Here is a 17455-nt window from a genome sequence, read left to right on the forward strand (position 1 = left end):
TGTTAAAGCAAAACCAGTTGCCCGGATCAAAACTCTTGTCAGTATAATGCTGTTTATTGTTAGAACTATTTGCTTTTTACAAAACAGTGTTAAAATTTGCTTAAGACGATAAAATTGTACTATCTTAGGCTAGTTTATATGGTTAGCATAATTATATTATAAACATTTAACAAATGCCATACTATTCAATGTTTTGTCTCAAAGTGTACGCAGTAGCGGAATAAGAGGTCAGTTGGGTAATAAGAACTTTAGGGTAATAATTTTATTTTTTCTTATATTACTAGTCGAATGTCCAGCATTGCACGGTTATTAGAAACAGCATATAAACATTGGCAGGTAATGTAGTCGCTATTGGTTGATTTGAGTAAGTTAGTATACATATGGCTAAACTTACTAATAAGAGCCGTGAGAGCAAGCTTCATTGATGTTGCGCGTAACACAGAGTCGCCCTGCGTACTCTAACCCTGATAATGACTATCTGCCCAATAAATCTATTATATCCCATGTAGCTTAATAGGTTGGCTTGTCACCTTGTCAACTGGAGGTTCTGAAATCTTCTGGGATATGGATTGTTCATTGCTAGATTTAAATTGCTATACCTGGACATATATATATATATATATATATATATATATATATATATATATATACCTGGACATACGGTATACAAAAAACAAACACTGAGGTTTATATCTATATAGATGTAACTATGCAGTTGTTTGCGTATAAGTAAGCAAAAAAATAAAATGATATTTGGACCGCATTTAAATAAGAAATTCAATAATCCAAGTTTATACAATAATTATAAACTATAGCTAAATCTATCCTACGGAACACTAGAGCCTTTTTGAGAAAATGACTATTACTTCTGCTAGTTTCACTACAATTTAGATAACTTCTAATCCATATATGATGACGTTAATGCTTAGGTAATTTTACTGTGTTTAGTTGCAAGTATATTCGCACATCTAACTCCTTCCCACAGAAATGAAAAAGTTGATGAACTGTTCTCCTGTGACCTCCATATTAAAAACATTGCATTCAACAGATTTGATGTATCCCAGTGTATATATAGATACATTAAGAAATAATGTACCAACTCAAGACAATAACACCATCTTTTTTTGTCTCAACGTGTACACAAATAGTTCCAACCTTTTTGAAATTTGTATGATCTGCTGTTAATTAAAAAATGCTGTTAAAGTCATCTGGGCACACAAATGTTGCAGAAGACACTCAACCAATGTGGTTTTCGGTTAGCGCTAACTAGCCGTTGCTGAAATTACTTCCAACTCAACATGATCACCTCCAAAGTCTGCAGAAGCTATGAAATTCTTTTTAAAAACTGTTGTCAGGGGCACACTGGTGGGCTGTAGCTGCCTGTTTTGCACTATCAAAAGTGCTGTTTTTATGCATAAATGGGCACTTGAGCTAGCATCGATTAATATTGGAATTAGGAAGTTCAACTGATGTTCGGCTACCGGTTAAATTTGTGTATTAGTTATAAAACTTGGGTTTAAGCTCATGACTAGATGTTTTTTGATTCAGCTTCCACTTATAACATAGTCTAAAATTACTGCCTTGCCTGCAACTACTGCTACTCATGCACCAAATGCAGGAGAAATTTATTTCCAGCATTCTTTGTTGTTTCCTAATCTTAACCTTTACAATAGGCCGAATTGCAAAAAAATACATTTTTGTATTCATGTGGTTATGTTTCTTAATGTTTCTCTATTTGTTTATATGATATCACATAGCATATCAAAGAAGAAATACTAAAGTGTTGGTTACATAATAGTTTTTTATGTATGTGTCCGGACTTTTTGTTGTCTGCCTTTTTCCTTTGTCTTTGTGCGCTTTGTCTAGTTGCACTTTTGGACCTTACATTTTGTGTGATTTTTTTTCAATTGTTGCATAAATGATATATCGCTTTTTTGCCAGCTACAGCCAAGTTGGTTCAGTTTGAGTAATAAACCAGGCATTTCCAGCTAGCAACTTCAGCAGGTTATGAGCCTAGCTGCACTTTTATTGCGTTTAAAAAACTAAACTGCCTAAATCATGGATAATAATAGCTGGAAAATCGAGAAATTGAAGGCTGGCAATTATTCTGAATGGAAATTTAAACTAAAACATCTTCTCGTCCCAAAGGAACTATTTGAGTATGTAGGCTGATCAACAATGCTAGCAGATGACGCAAATGCTGCTGCTAAAGTTGAATACCGTAAGAAGGCAAACGCGGCTTTTTTCACATTGTGTTATTTGTGAGCAACAGCCTGTTATATTGTATAACTGAAACAGAAGACCCAAAAACTGTCTGGCTTAAATTGAGAACTCATTTTGAGCATGACAGGCTTGCTAGTAAACTATATCTGATGAAGAGATATTTCAGAACTATCATGAAAGGGGCACACTTATTGAACAACATATGAAATACATGAAGAACATAATGGACAAGCTGGCAGCCATAGCTGCGCTAGTAGCTAAAGAGGACCAGGTGGCAGCACTACTGGTCAGCCTACCCAACAGCGACTCAACCCTGGTAACTGCTCTTGACCTGCGGTCGGACACATTAGTGCTTGAAATCGTACAGCAGGCTTTGCTCAGCGAAGAGCAGAAATGAATAGAACATGACAAAACTAGCAGCAGCAAACTATCTAATACTTTGGAAGCTGCACATGCAGCACAGAAATCGGAGAGGAAATGCTATCGCTGTGGCAAAATCGGCCATAATTTACAACACTGCAAAAAATAAGCATGCACAACGCAGTGCTCACCAAACCAATGACAGTAATACGGAGGAGCTTGCATTCGCTACTCTCGATAAGATATCGACAACTCCTGACAAATGGTTGATCAGCTATGGTAGTTTCTCGACTCATGTTGTTATAAGTAAAACTCACAAGTTATGTTAGCAGAAATTACCAAATATGTCACTCTGTTACTTCAAACTCATCAGATAGTTTATGAGTTGGTAATATATTCTATTTTGCGAGAATATAAGGAGGGTAATAACTGAACACTGCACAGTGATTATAGTGAGCTAATATAAGTCCTGTAGTCAGGTATCTGTACAAGCAAAGTAAAAAAGGCATTCGCAAAGTTTAGTAAACTAAGAAGTATTAAATTTACCATAGACATTTAAATATTGCTGATGAGCCACCATGATGAACAGACTTTATGAACAATCTTCAAAGGATGATAACCTTAAAACTCTTGTACAAGTAGGGATTTAGTTAGGAATAAAACTATACAAGTACAGAATCAGCTAGGAGTAAAAGTGTACTTTTGCGTAATCAGCCAGATTGGTATAAGTGTACAAGCACACAATTCGTTAGGAGAGAAAGTGCACTTTTGCATCATCAGCTACAGGGGTCAAATGGTTATCACCTCCCCTTTTACTTTCACCTTCTCCACGACACTTTAGGACGACCAGGACAACTATGATGAGTATGATTACAATGGGAATGATAACTGCTATAGCTATCACCCATGGTTTAGTCTTTCCTACAACAATAGACAACAGATAACACTTCAATTCATCACATTCACATCATCTCAGTTATGGATTTGAAGGATTCTGCTTTTTAAAAACATGTCAAATCACTTCATGCTGTAGTTGAATTGTACTAGCTCTATGAGAAAGTACAGAAACCGTACATTAGGTCCTTAATGAGCTGATTATAGGATGGCAAACGGTGTAAAAATATAACTTTTAATGTCATTGTAACAAGGATTAGCGAAAAGGGATGCTCAATGGTAGATGCGAACCAATCAGCAAGAAGAGCAGCGCCGGAAAAGCTCACTAGCAAAAAGTAGAAACAGATTGAACTTCATAAAGCCTGAATTTTATGACCGTGTGAAACACAGTCTAGACTATTTTTCAACTTTCGTATGGTATACATAAATACTTCCGACATAGCATGTGAATTCTGCCTATGCTAAACATACTCATTTCTTAGGCTGCAAGTTTACTCTTCCGACTCTAATTGTATAACACTTCTATGCCAAATATACATCAATAATATCTTCCTGTTCAACACAGATACGATTTAATGCTTAAGTAACATATTTTAACCGCTCAACCTTTTTCTTCCTCATGCTGCATGTACACCTTTCAAGCTACAATAATTCCTGCTCCCCGTGTATACTAGCATTTAGCATCATCTCAAGTGTACAACAAGCAGCCTGTCTATAGTGTATATGTTTCAAGTAAGGCATATACATGTATATATAGTATAAAAGTCATGAGTATGCAGGGACTTGAATACACCTAGACTCAATGTACGCTGCTTAACATGTCATACTGCAACAGCGAGGAGTAAGCATGAACTGTATTATTTATAACATGAGTAGACTAGGAAATTACCATTAATGAACATTGCTTGACCTACAAAATATGAACAAGAGAGATAGTCCAGTTGGTACAACTAGAAGACACCCTGTACTAATAGTAACAAGGGTGAGAGATAGTCCAGTTGGTACAACTAATAGACACCATGTACTAATAGTAACAAGGGTGAGAGATAGTCCAGTTAGTACAACTAGTAGACACCATGTACTAATAGTAACAAAGGTGAGAGATAGTCTAGTTGGTCTCAACTAGTAGACATCATGTACTAATAGTAACAAGGGTGAGAGATAGTCCAGTTGGTACAACTAGAAGACACCATGTACTAACAGTAACAAGGGTGAGAGATAGTCCAGTTGATACAACTAGTAGACACCATGTACTAATAGTAACAAGGGTGAGAGAGAGTTCAGTTAGTACAACTAGTAGATACCATGTACTAATAGTAACAAGGGTGAGAGATAGTCCAGTTAGTACAACTAGTAGAAACCATGTACTAATAGTCATTAGGAACACAATAAGCTTCACTTATTGTTCACACAAAACTACATGCTCTCACTGACACCAACCATTTTTCAGCTTCTCTTTTGTTGACTGCAGCATGTAAAGGCCTGTCGTTGTCTCTACTGGAGGCGTGAACTCGTACAGAATAATCCTTGTCTGAGAGATGGCCTCCTCATCTCCCAAACTCCTAAACACTCTACATTCGAGGATGGAGTCATTTTGAAAAACAGCTACAAATAGAGGTGGTGTACTTTCTAAGGGTCATTCTATACTGTAAACAAAGTGTGCATCGGTCAAGGTTCTTACACTAAATAAGTAGCTCACAGACTCATGAGGTAAACTTGTGTCCTTTAACTATCCTCGCTCACTATCTTAAAGCTAATACCATAAAGTTTTTTGAGAGATTTGTACCTTTCGTAGACCAGAAGACAAACACACTCTAGCTCCACCCTAGCAATAAGCAATAAAAACAATTATTTGTATTATCAAGCCAATATTTTAGTAAAAACGTTCACAAAAGTAGTTTTATGGTTATTCATAAATCAGGGCATTAATTTTGATTATTAATGCCCTGATCAAAGGTACTCCCCATCAAACTCTACTATAAAACTGCAATCCAGAAGATGCAATACAGCCAAACTCTTATTCTCCAAATGCTATCCAATAAACGTCAAAGCTCACTTTTCTCTTTAATTAATTTCACTTTATTGGAGCTTTAACACTCATTCGTCTTAATGACCTTGATGACCTTAAACAAAATTTGTGTAGATTTCATCAGAATTATAATATTTTTCTAGCATTTACGATTGTTTTGTTGTTTTGGATGTTCTGAATGCCTAAGTGTTTCAAAATTAAAATTGATAAAACTTATTCGTGACTAAAATGCTCAGAATATAAATATGTGCAAAATGACATCATTAGTTGTTATCATTGAGATACTTGATATGGGCTACTGGGTTCAAGTTGAATCGTTACATGTTTCTATTCTGTCAATTTCTCTGTAACTATAGACAACATAATTACATTTTTGCTTGCTCTGAGTGTTTTAATGCCGATTAATATTTATCGATTTTAATTTTGAAACAATCTGGCAGCATCACCTCAAACATCAAAAACAATCACAAATGAGAGAAAAATACCGATCCGATGCTTTCTGAGAAAATTTGCTAAAATTTGTGTGCAAGTTTATCTTTAAGCAAAGTCTATTTTACAGCTCAAATACTTGATTTTATTTTACACTGTTGATAGTATTATTTAAAAAAGTTCTTTTCGGTATTATTGGGTGTTGCATTTTAGTAAGCAATTGGACTAATTCAGAAAGGTTATAAGTCACTCTATCTATAGATGTTTATGGCATCCTTCACAATGCATGTTAATCAAAGCTTAGTAGTTTCACAGCTTACATAATTACTTCAAACTGTTTCTGGTTAGACTTAGCACTGGTGTTTATAGAATATAGCTTCTTGCTATAAATAAAGAGTGACAGTTTTGTTGCTGCTCAAGTTGTTGTGATAAAAACCTTTAAAAACAGAATGAAAAAGGGAGAACCCAGCTGCACGGCGTCTCAAATTTTAGCAAATTAAACAAACGAGAAGTGGCATGATGTGGACTGATCACCTACAGCTTGCTTTCTGTCACAATAAAATAGAGTTATTACCTTTGTCACTAGTTATTATTATTAACACTTTAGTGACTAGAAATATAGTCTTTTAATTATGTTTATGAATTAAAAGTGACAAACGGGAGCTGGCAAAGCTACCCTGTAACCTGAAGCTCAACGGGAAGGATCATGTTTTTTGTCACATAAGGCAGGCCACTTACAGCTCACTTATTCTGACATGCATGTATATCCGCAACAGAATGTAAAATATTTCATAAGCCTTGAGAAGTCTGAAGATGAATTACCCATCTCCAATACCAACATTTTACAGTTTTTTATAGGATTTACCAAAAATAATCATTCCTTGTATTTTGTAAAATAGTCGTTCAAACCTAGCTAGTTGGGCTAATCATTGCAGCCAGGCGGAGTCAATGAACATGGGCTATTTGTAAAAATACTAGAAAGGGAAAATAAGTAGGCGAATGTACCAGAGCCATCTGTCCTACCTGTCATATTGTTGACGACAAAGCTGGCCTTATGTGAATTGACATCGGTACTGAGGACATCAACCTCATATTCAGTAACTCCGGGTGTGTTTCCATCAAGAACAACTGATTGAAGCCTAAACTCTATTCGTTCTGGGAAAGGATATGACAGAGCCTCACAAGTGAACTTCACTCTCATCTCTTCTATGCCAAAAACAAACTTACTGCGTTTGTTGTTTATCAGAGTGGCTTGTGGGAGGCCTACAATCGAAGATTGTTTGTGATGATAAGTACAGTATGTACATATATATCTATATCAACATATATAGATATACATATACACACATATATATATATATATAAATAAAATTTATTCATGTAAAACCTTAGATAAAAAGCAACTTCATTACTATTAGTTTCATGTCTGTTACGCAGACAATCATCAGATAAAATTGTTTTGGTCCAACTGAGTTATATATAAGAAAGGTGTAAATACTATAACGACTGATAGCTATGTAATTGCATTTCGTAGTGTGTATTTAGCAGAATGTCGGCATGTGGAAGCTAGCTCATTACGCTTGTTGAGTGAGCTCATTTCTGGCTTTGTGAGGATGATATACTTTTCTGATATGCACAGGTTACAACGCTTAGTGGCTGGGTCGTATGGCCTTGCGTGTTGAATGATTTTCCATTTAATCGTATACGGTGTGTTCAGGCCTTTTAGCTGCCAGATGTAGTTACTAAGCTTTGTGGCAGATTGCTTGTCCTGGTGCCTGAAAGATGATATGTGGCCGCTGAATCGTGTCTTAAAGGAATTTTCAAAGGAAATTATTATTATTAAAGGAATAAAGGGTAGAAATTGACTACGTCAATTTATAGAACAAAGATAGAGCTACCTTTATAGAGTTTGACGTAGTCAATTTCTACCCCTCTATCTCAGCCGAACTCCTCCAATCAGCATTAAAATTTGCATCGAACTATAATAACATTACACCTGAGGACACAGACATCATCATGCACACCAAACAATCAGTGTTATTCAACGGAAATACAACGTGAGGCAAAAAGGGAGAAAACTCCCATTTTGACGTGACAATGGGGAGTTACGACGGAGCAGAAACATGCGAATTAATTGGTTCATTCTTACTACACGAGATCAGTAAAAAGCACAGCATCAACCTAGGACTGTATAGAGATGACGGTTTAGCAGTAACAAGATCTACACCCCACCAAGCCGAAAAACTAAAAAAAGACCTCTGCCTTATATTCAAGAAGCACGGACTAAACATCACAGCCGAAACCAACAAAAAAGTGACACACTTCCTAGACGTCACATTCGACCTAACAACTGGGAAATACTCACCGTACAACAAACCCAATAACATCTCGTCATACATCCACACTCAATCCAACCACCCACCCTGCATTATAAAGCAGCTACCTCAAGCAATCAACCACCGACTATCAGCAATCTCATTCGATGCTAGTGAGTTCAACCGAGCAGCACCACCGTACCAGCAGGCATTGGCAACAAGCGGATATACACACCAGCTGAAATTCACACCCCATGAAACCACTACACCAACTAAACAACACAGGCGACGAAGAAAAATCACATGGTTCAACCCACCATATAGCAGAAACGTGGCAAATAACATCGGTCAGACATTCATCAAAATATTAAATAAATCTTTTCCGAGCAATCACCCTCTAAGAAAGTTATTTAATAGAAACAACACAAAGATTGGCTACAGCTGCATGCCTAATATCAAACAAACCATCAACAATCACAATAAGAAGCTTTTGAGCAACACCTCGACGCACCCAGCAAACAACAAAACATGCAACTGTCGAGCACCAAATGAATGCCCTCTTGAAGGAAACTGTCTTAGCAAGTCGCTCATTTACCAAGCTGTAGTCACCGCAGACGACGGTAGCAAACCTACAGAAAGTTATATTGGCCTCACAGAAAATTCCTTTAAGACACGATTCAGCGGCCACATATCATCTTTCAGGCACCAGGACAAGCAATCTGCCACAAAGCTTAGTAACTACATCTGGCAGCTAAAAGGCCTGAACACACCGTATACGATTAAATGGAAAATCATTCAACACGCAAGGCCATACGACCCAGCCACCAAGCGTTGTAACCTGTGCATATCAGAAAAGTATATCATCCTTACAAAGCCAGAAATGAGCTCACTCAACAAGCGTAATGAGCTAGCTTCCACATGCCGACATTCTGCTAAATACACACTACGAAATGCAATTACATAGCTATCAGTCGTTATAGTATTTACACCTTTCTTATATATAACTCAGTTGGACCAAAACAATTTTATCTGATGATTGTCTGCGTAACAGACATGAAACTAATAGTAATGAAGTTGTTTTTTATCTAAGGTTTTACATGAATAAATTTTATATTTAAGCTCTGATCACTATTTGAGCACTATTTGGCAGCTTTAACACACTACTTTGGAATATATATATATATGTATGCATATATATATATATATATATACATGTAGATATATGTGTACAGGATACATGGATACAGGGCGGATAGCGCAGTTGGCAAGGTGTCGGGACAGTGATCATTAGGTACTAGGTTCAAACCCCAACAACTGCCCCCTTCTGGCAATCCTTAGACAAGACCCTTGCTTGTATAACATCTACAACCTCTATGATGAGTGCAATAACCAAAGCCATGCCGGCTCGGACGTCGCCCGATCAAACAAGATCAGGAAAATGGGCTACTGGTTCAATACGGATGAAATGGACTCGGACTGATATCACCGACCTCATGCAGTGCTACTTTATGAGTGAGCCTCAAAGGTGGGGCTATATGGAAAGGATGCGTCAACTGTGGATAAACATGTGCCCTGAATTGCCACTAACCGCTAAGCAACTTGTAGCTCAGAGGAGTAACATATTCAAGCGGCACCTCATATCAGAACTTGAGGTAGATGAAATTAGGGAACAGTTTACCCAAGTAACCTCAACCAACGAGGAGTGCATATCATCACACACTGTCACACATATACGATCTTGTGTTAACTCACAAGTTGAAGAAGACCTTGACCCAAGGTTGAAGGAGCTTGCGGAAAATATCATCAACAAGATGCCAGCTGCTAATGATTATGGATGCAGGGTACCACTACGGAGAGTTAGCAAGACTATACCCAAGGAGCTGTTAGAAGACATTAACTTGGCACTGGAGTCGATCTCAACTAAACCGATCAGTGAGACTAATACCTTAATCTACAGTATGGCAACCGTCGTTTTGGAGGAGATGGGTATTAATCCACTGTCAACAAAACTTCAAGCCATTCCATCTTGGCAGATGAGGCTACAAATTAAGATCAAGGATTTGCACAAGAAAGTTAGTAGGTTCAGTGAAAGATCTAACCACTGTTTGGAGCGTCCAAAAAGGGAAGCCACAATAGAAGCTCTAGAATCTGCCAAACAGCATCTAGTAGCACTCTCGGCACGACTGAAGCGGTACACCAAAAAGCGGGATAACAAGAGAATGAACAAACTGTTCATCAATAATCCATCTAAAGTGTATTCTCAGTTCAAAGGTGAACTGGGGAGGTCAATGTCAGATCCTCCCTGATCCAGCACCTTAAAGTTCTGGAAGGAAATCTGGGAGAAAGAGACAACTCATAACACCACTGCAAATTGGCTGAAGAGGCTTAAAGAAAGTAACCAACACATTGTGGCTCAGCAAGGACTCACCATCAGCGAAGTGGACATCAAGTGCAGAGTGCAGCGTATGAAGAACTGGGCAGCACCTGGCCATGACATGATTCAAGCCTTCTGGTTGAAAAAATTGACATCACTTTACACTAGAATGGCTAAGCAGATGGAATGCCTAATAGAAGAAGGCGACCATCCGGAATGGCTGACCAAAGGACGAACTGTACCTCTGATAAAAGATCCAAAGCAGGAGCCGATTCCCAAAAACTATCGACCAATACCGTGCTTGCCCACCACCTGGAAACTGCTTTCAGGAATAGTTGCAGACAAACCAGAAGAGGATGGCATCTCGCTCAGTCAGCTCACTACGAAAACCTCTGTCTTCACATCTCTCAAGCGGATAGTTAGACAGATTATTCCGTAGAAGGAAAGCCGTGTTCCGTCAGCCAATAGTCGGTGGCTGTCACTATCCTTGAGCCAGTCCTGCACGGTTCCTGGCAATCGATCAAATACCTGTTTATTGATCAGATTGGTGGTGCATCCGGTGTCTAGTAGGAACTGGATGGGCCGCCCCTCCACTTTTCCTGAGAGGAAATAGCTGGTGGAGGGCGGTCGGCTGAGGGCTTGCGCCCTAGTGGTGTCTTCCAGGACATTCTTCGTGAGACCTGGAAGGCTTTCTTTCCGTGATGGGGCGAGGTCAGTACCTCGGGCCATCCCATGCCCGGAGCAATTTTGCTGTTCTCGTGATTGCCTCCCTTAAGGCGGAGAAGGGGGTCAGCCCTATCGCTTTTAATGCAGGCTACCGCCTGTCCGGTCCAGTGGAGATGTTTCTCAGTGTCTGGGATGGAGGAAATTTGGGAGTCACCCTCCGGCGCTTCGGGTTACGTCCCTGCCATTCGCATGAAGAGGCGTAGGCAATATCCAGGACAGAGGGCTGTCCAGAATAATCTCATCCAAAGACTGGTAATAATTCCGTGTCACCACAGGTCCTTCCTGTACACGAATTCTCCTTGGCCTAGTCCTTGCTGGTTGAGAACAGCCATCAGCCGTCGTATAGTCCCGCGAAATCCTAGTATATTTCCGTGTTTGCTTGGTCTTGGCACAGCCAGTAGTCGGAGCTACTGCTGTGGCCGTCCTTCATTTTTCGAAGCCAGTCTGGTGTGGCGAGGGCAATTCTTTGGTACATGCCCCGGTTGGCCACATCTCCCTGGATTTGGAGATAGTCATTTCCGGCTTGTACAGCGTCCGCCAGCGTGGGCGTAGGTATGGCCAGCAGATGTCTCTGCCGGGCAGGGTCCCTCAGCAAGCTGCAGAAAGTCTCCATAGCCATGCTATTTCGGTGGCGATTCGGCAGGTCCCCGTACGCAATGCGCACCAGCCTTTCCACCCACCTCCATAGCATGCTCCTGCAGCGTCGTCCCTTCCTCTCGCCGAAGGGCGTTGAGCTGGCTCAGCGCCTGCCTAGCGGATAGTCCGAGCCTTGCCCAGAAGGCATTGAAAATGACCTCCTGGTCCTCGGCTCGCCCACAGTTCTCAGCCTGGTTGGCCAACGCTTCCCGGAGGTGCAATAAAGTTGCCCCTTCCGTCTACTGGTTGGCGTCGGCTACTTCTGTGAAGCGAGCAATAAAGTATTCCACATCTCCTTTCTCAGTATACTGGAGAGTCCTGAAGCGCGGCGCCCGTTCCTGAGCTCTCGGCATCAGCAACACCCGCTCTAGTGGCACGACTAGTCGGTCGGGTCCCGGGTCAGCGCTCCTGGCTCTCCTGTTAACCATGTCTGGCTCCTAGTAGGTTTCTGCTCCTCTCCCATAGCAGTGCCTCTGCTGTGTCCGCGGCTGATGGTTTCTTTCTGGGTTTCTTCCCGTAAAAAGTTCTTCCAGTAGAACTACACCGCTTCTTTAAGCAAGTCCCGCCGGATCCCTTAGTAGGTTCCTGCTCCTGAAGCAGTGCATCTACCGGATCCGATTGGCAGGCTTTTCGCAGCTTTTCCTGGGTTTCTTCTGGTCGAAAGTTCTTTCAGTAGGAGCTTGCTGCCTTCTCAGATAAGTCCTTTTAGTAGGTTTCTGCTCCCGGAGCAGTGCATCTATTAATCCTGTAGGGCTTTCCACAGCTTTCTCTGGGTTTCTCCCAGTAGGAAGTTCTTCCAGTAAGAATGGTTTTGCCATTTTTCAAGCAGCCCTAGTTTATCCAGAGTCCAATGATCCAATGCAAGTTCTGTGGTAGAGTTCTTGGGATTCTACCAATCCCACTGCTGCCACCAGTGTAAAAGTTTTTGCAACCTTTACTTTCCTCCACTAGTACAAGACTCGTGCATGAGTACAATATACATATATTTCTGCTTAGTTCATGAAGGTGTACAAGAAAGAATCAAGTAACAGGCAATAAACAGGCCCAGAACAGCTCTGCTCTCTACTGCAAAGGTTCGTGCTTATATAGCTGCTAAACTTCACCCTTGTTCTGCTTGGTTAGACCTGGCATGGCTTGGCCCAGTTTGGTACCGAGTCGGTACGGCTCTGGCTTGGCTGTAGCTTGACTCAACTTGGCTGTACATCGGCTTGGCTTGGCTAAATGTATGGGGGCGCCATCAACCACACTATATTGCAGCATATGTACAGAGGCCCTCATGTAACTAAACTACAGCATATGTACAGAGGCCCTCAGGTGCTACGAACTACTTACATATAGCCAAGAAGTAGTTAACAAGAGCCACTGTGCCATTTATTAAACTACATATTTTCTGCCACAACAGATTCAATTGTGTTAAGGAAGACACAGCTAGTCTTTAGAATTTATTTACACTCACCGCCCTGACATTTGGTACCTTGCAGCATGAATTAAATGTAGCCCAAAATTGGCCCAAAGCCCTTGTCTTGGCAACTAAAAGGTATAATAATTTTTACTTACTATTGACTGTGAACCTCTCACTCAAGAAGGATTTGGGGTACCCCCTTACAGTAGCCTGACAACGGTACTCTCCACCATGCTTGACCGGGTTGAAGTCTTTAATAGTTAGAGTATAGTTGGCTCCAGTATGTGCCAGGCTAGATATTACTGTGTCACTAGTTAACAAGGGTCTCCACACTCCCCTCGTCTGCCTCCCGAGGAATTGCCTAAGAAAGGCATAAGATTTAGACATCTGCTAAGTAAAGTGAACCTCATTTTCTATACTTTGCTAAATGTGAGAGAACAGAACAATATAATCTTCCTCCTGAAAGTGCAGGGTGGTAACTCATAATATTTGCCTGAGCAGGCCCACTTTTTTATTCCAATGTGTGTTCAATCCTTTACAAAACAAGTATGATGTTTACTTAGCTTACTGCAAGCAGAGGCTGCGATGTTTTTAAAAACATTGATGCACAAGCAATGGCTCTATGATCTTGGCTAGAAGTGTCAGAGTCCAGTGGCAAGGAAACTTTGTCTACTTGAGACATGTCCAGTTACAAAGAGTGGTTTAAGGTTGGATGTCATTCCTGTCACCACCAGTAACCAGATGTCATTGTTGTCACCACCATTTTTAAGAGTTGAATCCGCACCAGATGTTTGCAAGTCAGGCATTCTACCCTCATTAGGTCACAATGCTTGGGGCACAAACAAGGTTCACAATTCCACCTAGCAAGGTGCCCAGACAATTAGCTACAGTATACTTCTGATTCGCCATTTGTTCGCAGATGGATAGGAACATTACTATGCAACCTTAACATATAGATATTCTCATTGATCACACATATAAGATCTTTCTAAAGAGTAAAATCTTTAGTGTTATGCTAATGTGTTGTCAAGGGTAACTGCTGACTTTGAAAGATTAGTTTGTTCAAATTTATCAAATTGTGTTTGTTCAGTTTCATAAACAAAACCTGGCATAAATGTTAGTGTTACAAAAAATTCATTTTTACTCTGACACAAAGTTAGGGCATGATTAAAAAAATGTCACTGAATGCATAACTGCTCAAAACTAAAAAATTAAAAAAATGGATTATAACTACTGCTTAAAGAAAAATCAGAAAAAGGATGACAATTCCCAAACAATAGCAATTTAAAGAACACGCTAGGCATACCAATCAACGCTGAAGATGTTTATGTAAGAGATGTCACTGGGTGTCATATCTACTGAGCAATAAAATTGCTGCTCAGTTCCATAGGCATTTCTGTCGAGATCTTTGTCCGCTGATACATTCAGCACTAAAACACAGGAGGGCATAATTCAACTACACTAGCATGTTCTCACAGCCAAAATGAACTTTAATGTTATCCTGCTTATCAGATTGCCACTGCATGTAATGAGCATGTAATTACTCATTTACAACTACCCCGACAGGAATGCACAGAGTGAGGATGGAATTTGTAGTGCTTCTCTCTGTCTAACAAGCTCAAAAGTTCAAAAATTAATCAGCTGCAGTTAATGGCTCCAAATACAAACAATTAGAAAATTGAGACGAGTGCCAGAGTTTTCATAGGTAAAGTAGTCCTAACATTTATTATCATTTGGTGTTTGTGAGATGTAACAATATTTGTATATGTACATAGTGTATATATATATATAAATATATATACAGGACAGATAGCGCAGTTGGTAAGGTATCGGGACCGTGATCATTAGGTCCTCGGTTCAAACCCCAACAACTGCACTTTTCTGGTGGTCCTTAGACAAGGTCCTTGCTTGTATAATGTCTACAACCTCTATGATTAGTGCAATAACCAAAGCCATTCCGGCTCGGGCGTCGCCCGGTCAAACAAGGTTCGCGCTGCCTGTAGCTGAACCAGGACAAGGCAGTGAAAAATGGGCTACTGGTTCAAAACGGATGAAATGGACTCGGACTGATAACACGGACCTCATGCAGTGCTACTTTATGAGTGAACCTCAAAAGTGGGGCTACATGGGAAGGATGCGTCAACTGTGGATAAACATGCGCCCTGAATCGCCACTAACCGCTAAGCAACTTGTAGCTCAGAGGAGTAACATAATCAAGCGGTACCTCATATCGGAACTTGAGGTACATGAAATTAAGGAACAGTTCACCCAAGTAACCTCAACCAACGAGGAGTGCATATCAACACACACTGTCACGCATACACAATCATGTGTTGACTCACGAGTTGAAGAAGACCTGCACTTGGACCTTGACCCAAGGTTGAGAGAGCTTGCGGAAAATATCATCAACAAGATGTCAGCTGCTAATGATTATGGAAGCAGGGTACCACTACAAAGAGTTAGCAAGGCCAGTCTGTCTGTCAATCAGTGAGACTAATGCCTTAATCTACAGTACAGCAACCGTCATCTTGGAGGAGATGGATATTAAGCCACTGCCAACAAGGCTTCAAGCCATTCCACTCTGGCAGCTGAGGCTACAAAATAAGATCAAGGACTTGAGCAAGAAAGTTATTAGGCTCAGTGAGAGATCTAACCACAGTTTTGGAGCGCCCAAAAAGGAAAGCCGCAATAGAAGCTCTAGAATCTGCCAAACAGCAGCTAGTAGCACTCTCGGCACGACTGAAGTGGTACACCAAAGAGCGGGATAACAAGAGAATGAACAAACTGTTCATCAATAATCCATCTAGAATGTATTCCCAGTTCAAAGGTGAACTGCAAAGGCCAATGTCTGAACCTCCCCGATCTAGCACTTCAAAGTTCTAGAAGGACATCTGGGAGAAAAAGACTACTCATAACACCACTGTAAATTGGCTGAAGAGGCTTAAAGAGAGCCATCAACACACTGTGGCTCAGCAAGGACTCACCATCAGCAAAGAGGACATCAAGTGCAGAGTGCAGCGTATGAAGAACTGGGCAGCACCTGGCCATGACATGATTCAAGCCTTCTGGTTAAAGAAATTGACATCACTTCACACTAGAATGGCTAAGCGGATGGAATGCCTAATAGAACAAGGTGACCATTCAGAATGGCTGACCAAAGGACGAACTGTACTTCTGATAAAAGATCCAAAGCAGAAGCCGATTCCCAAAAACTATCGACCAATAACGTGCTTGCCCACCACCTGGAAACTGCTTTCAGGAATAGTTGCAGACAAACTGGGAGAGCACATGAGTCACTATATGACCAGTGCTCAGAAAGGAATTTGGCGCAACACCCGAGGAGCAAAACATCAGTTACTGGTAGATCGGACGGTCTGTCAAGACAGCAGGAGAAGGCAAACCAATCTTGCCATGGCTTGGATTGACTACAAAAAGGCCTATGACTCAATTCTCCAGAGTTGGATACTTGAGTGCCTCAGTATGTACAATGTTCACCCTGCTCTTGTGGCATTCATCAAAATGTCAATGACCAAATGGAAGACGGAACTGGAGGCTAATGGCAAAAAGCTGGCGAGTGTAAAAATTAAGCGAGGCATCTATCAAGGTGACTTCTTATCACCGCTGCTCTTCTGCATATGCCTAAACCATCTAAACAATATGCTGGAGGACACTCAATATGGGTACCAGTTTAAGAGTGGCACCAAGATCAACCACCTCTTCTACATGGATGACATCAAGCTGTACGCTAACAAAGAAAGGTACATTGATTCGCTAATACACCTCACTCAGGTATACAGCAAGGACATCGGAATGACCTTCGGTATTGAAAAATGTGGAAGGATAATTCTTAAGAAAGGCCATTCTATGCTCACAGATGGCCTGAGAATGCCAAATGGTACCATCAAAGATATAGAAGAAGGGTACAAGTACTTGGGGATTATGCAAAGCAACATCAACCACGAAGCCGAGGTACGTCACAAAGCCATTACCGAATACAAGAAACACCTTCCGCAGGTCTTACGGAGCCAGCTCAATGCCAAGAACCAAGTCATGGCAATAAATACCTA

General features: G+C 40.6%; 1 protein-coding gene across 2 annotated transcripts in view; it reads right to left on the minus strand.

Moving 5' to 3' along the window:
• Positions 1 to 2993: 2993 nt before the first annotated feature.
• The window catches only part of LOC137404267 (uncharacterized), a 57726-nt gene continuing 43264 nt past the window's right edge, over positions 2994 to 17455 (minus strand). For both annotated transcript variants that reach the window (XM_068090445.1, XM_068090446.1), the window contains 5 exons: positions 14695 to 14818; positions 13544 to 13749; positions 6959 to 7198; positions 4918 to 5082; positions 2994 to 3504 (listed from right to left, as the gene is read on the minus strand). In XM_068090445.1, the coding sequence (XP_067946546.1) occupies positions 3332 to 3504; positions 4918 to 5082; positions 6959 to 7198; positions 13544 to 13749; positions 14695 to 14818 (908 nt within the window). In that variant the 3' untranslated portion in view covers positions 2994 to 3331. The remainder of the gene's footprint in view (positions 3505 to 4917; positions 5083 to 6958; positions 7199 to 13543; positions 13750 to 14694; positions 14819 to 17455) is intronic.

Source organism: Watersipora subatra, chromosome 9 (assembly GCF_963576615.1).
Source record: "Watersipora subatra chromosome 9, tzWatSuba1.1, whole genome shotgun sequence".
NCBI classification, from domain to species: Eukaryota; Metazoa; Bryozoa; class Gymnolaemata; order Cheilostomatida; family Watersiporidae; genus Watersipora; species Watersipora subatra.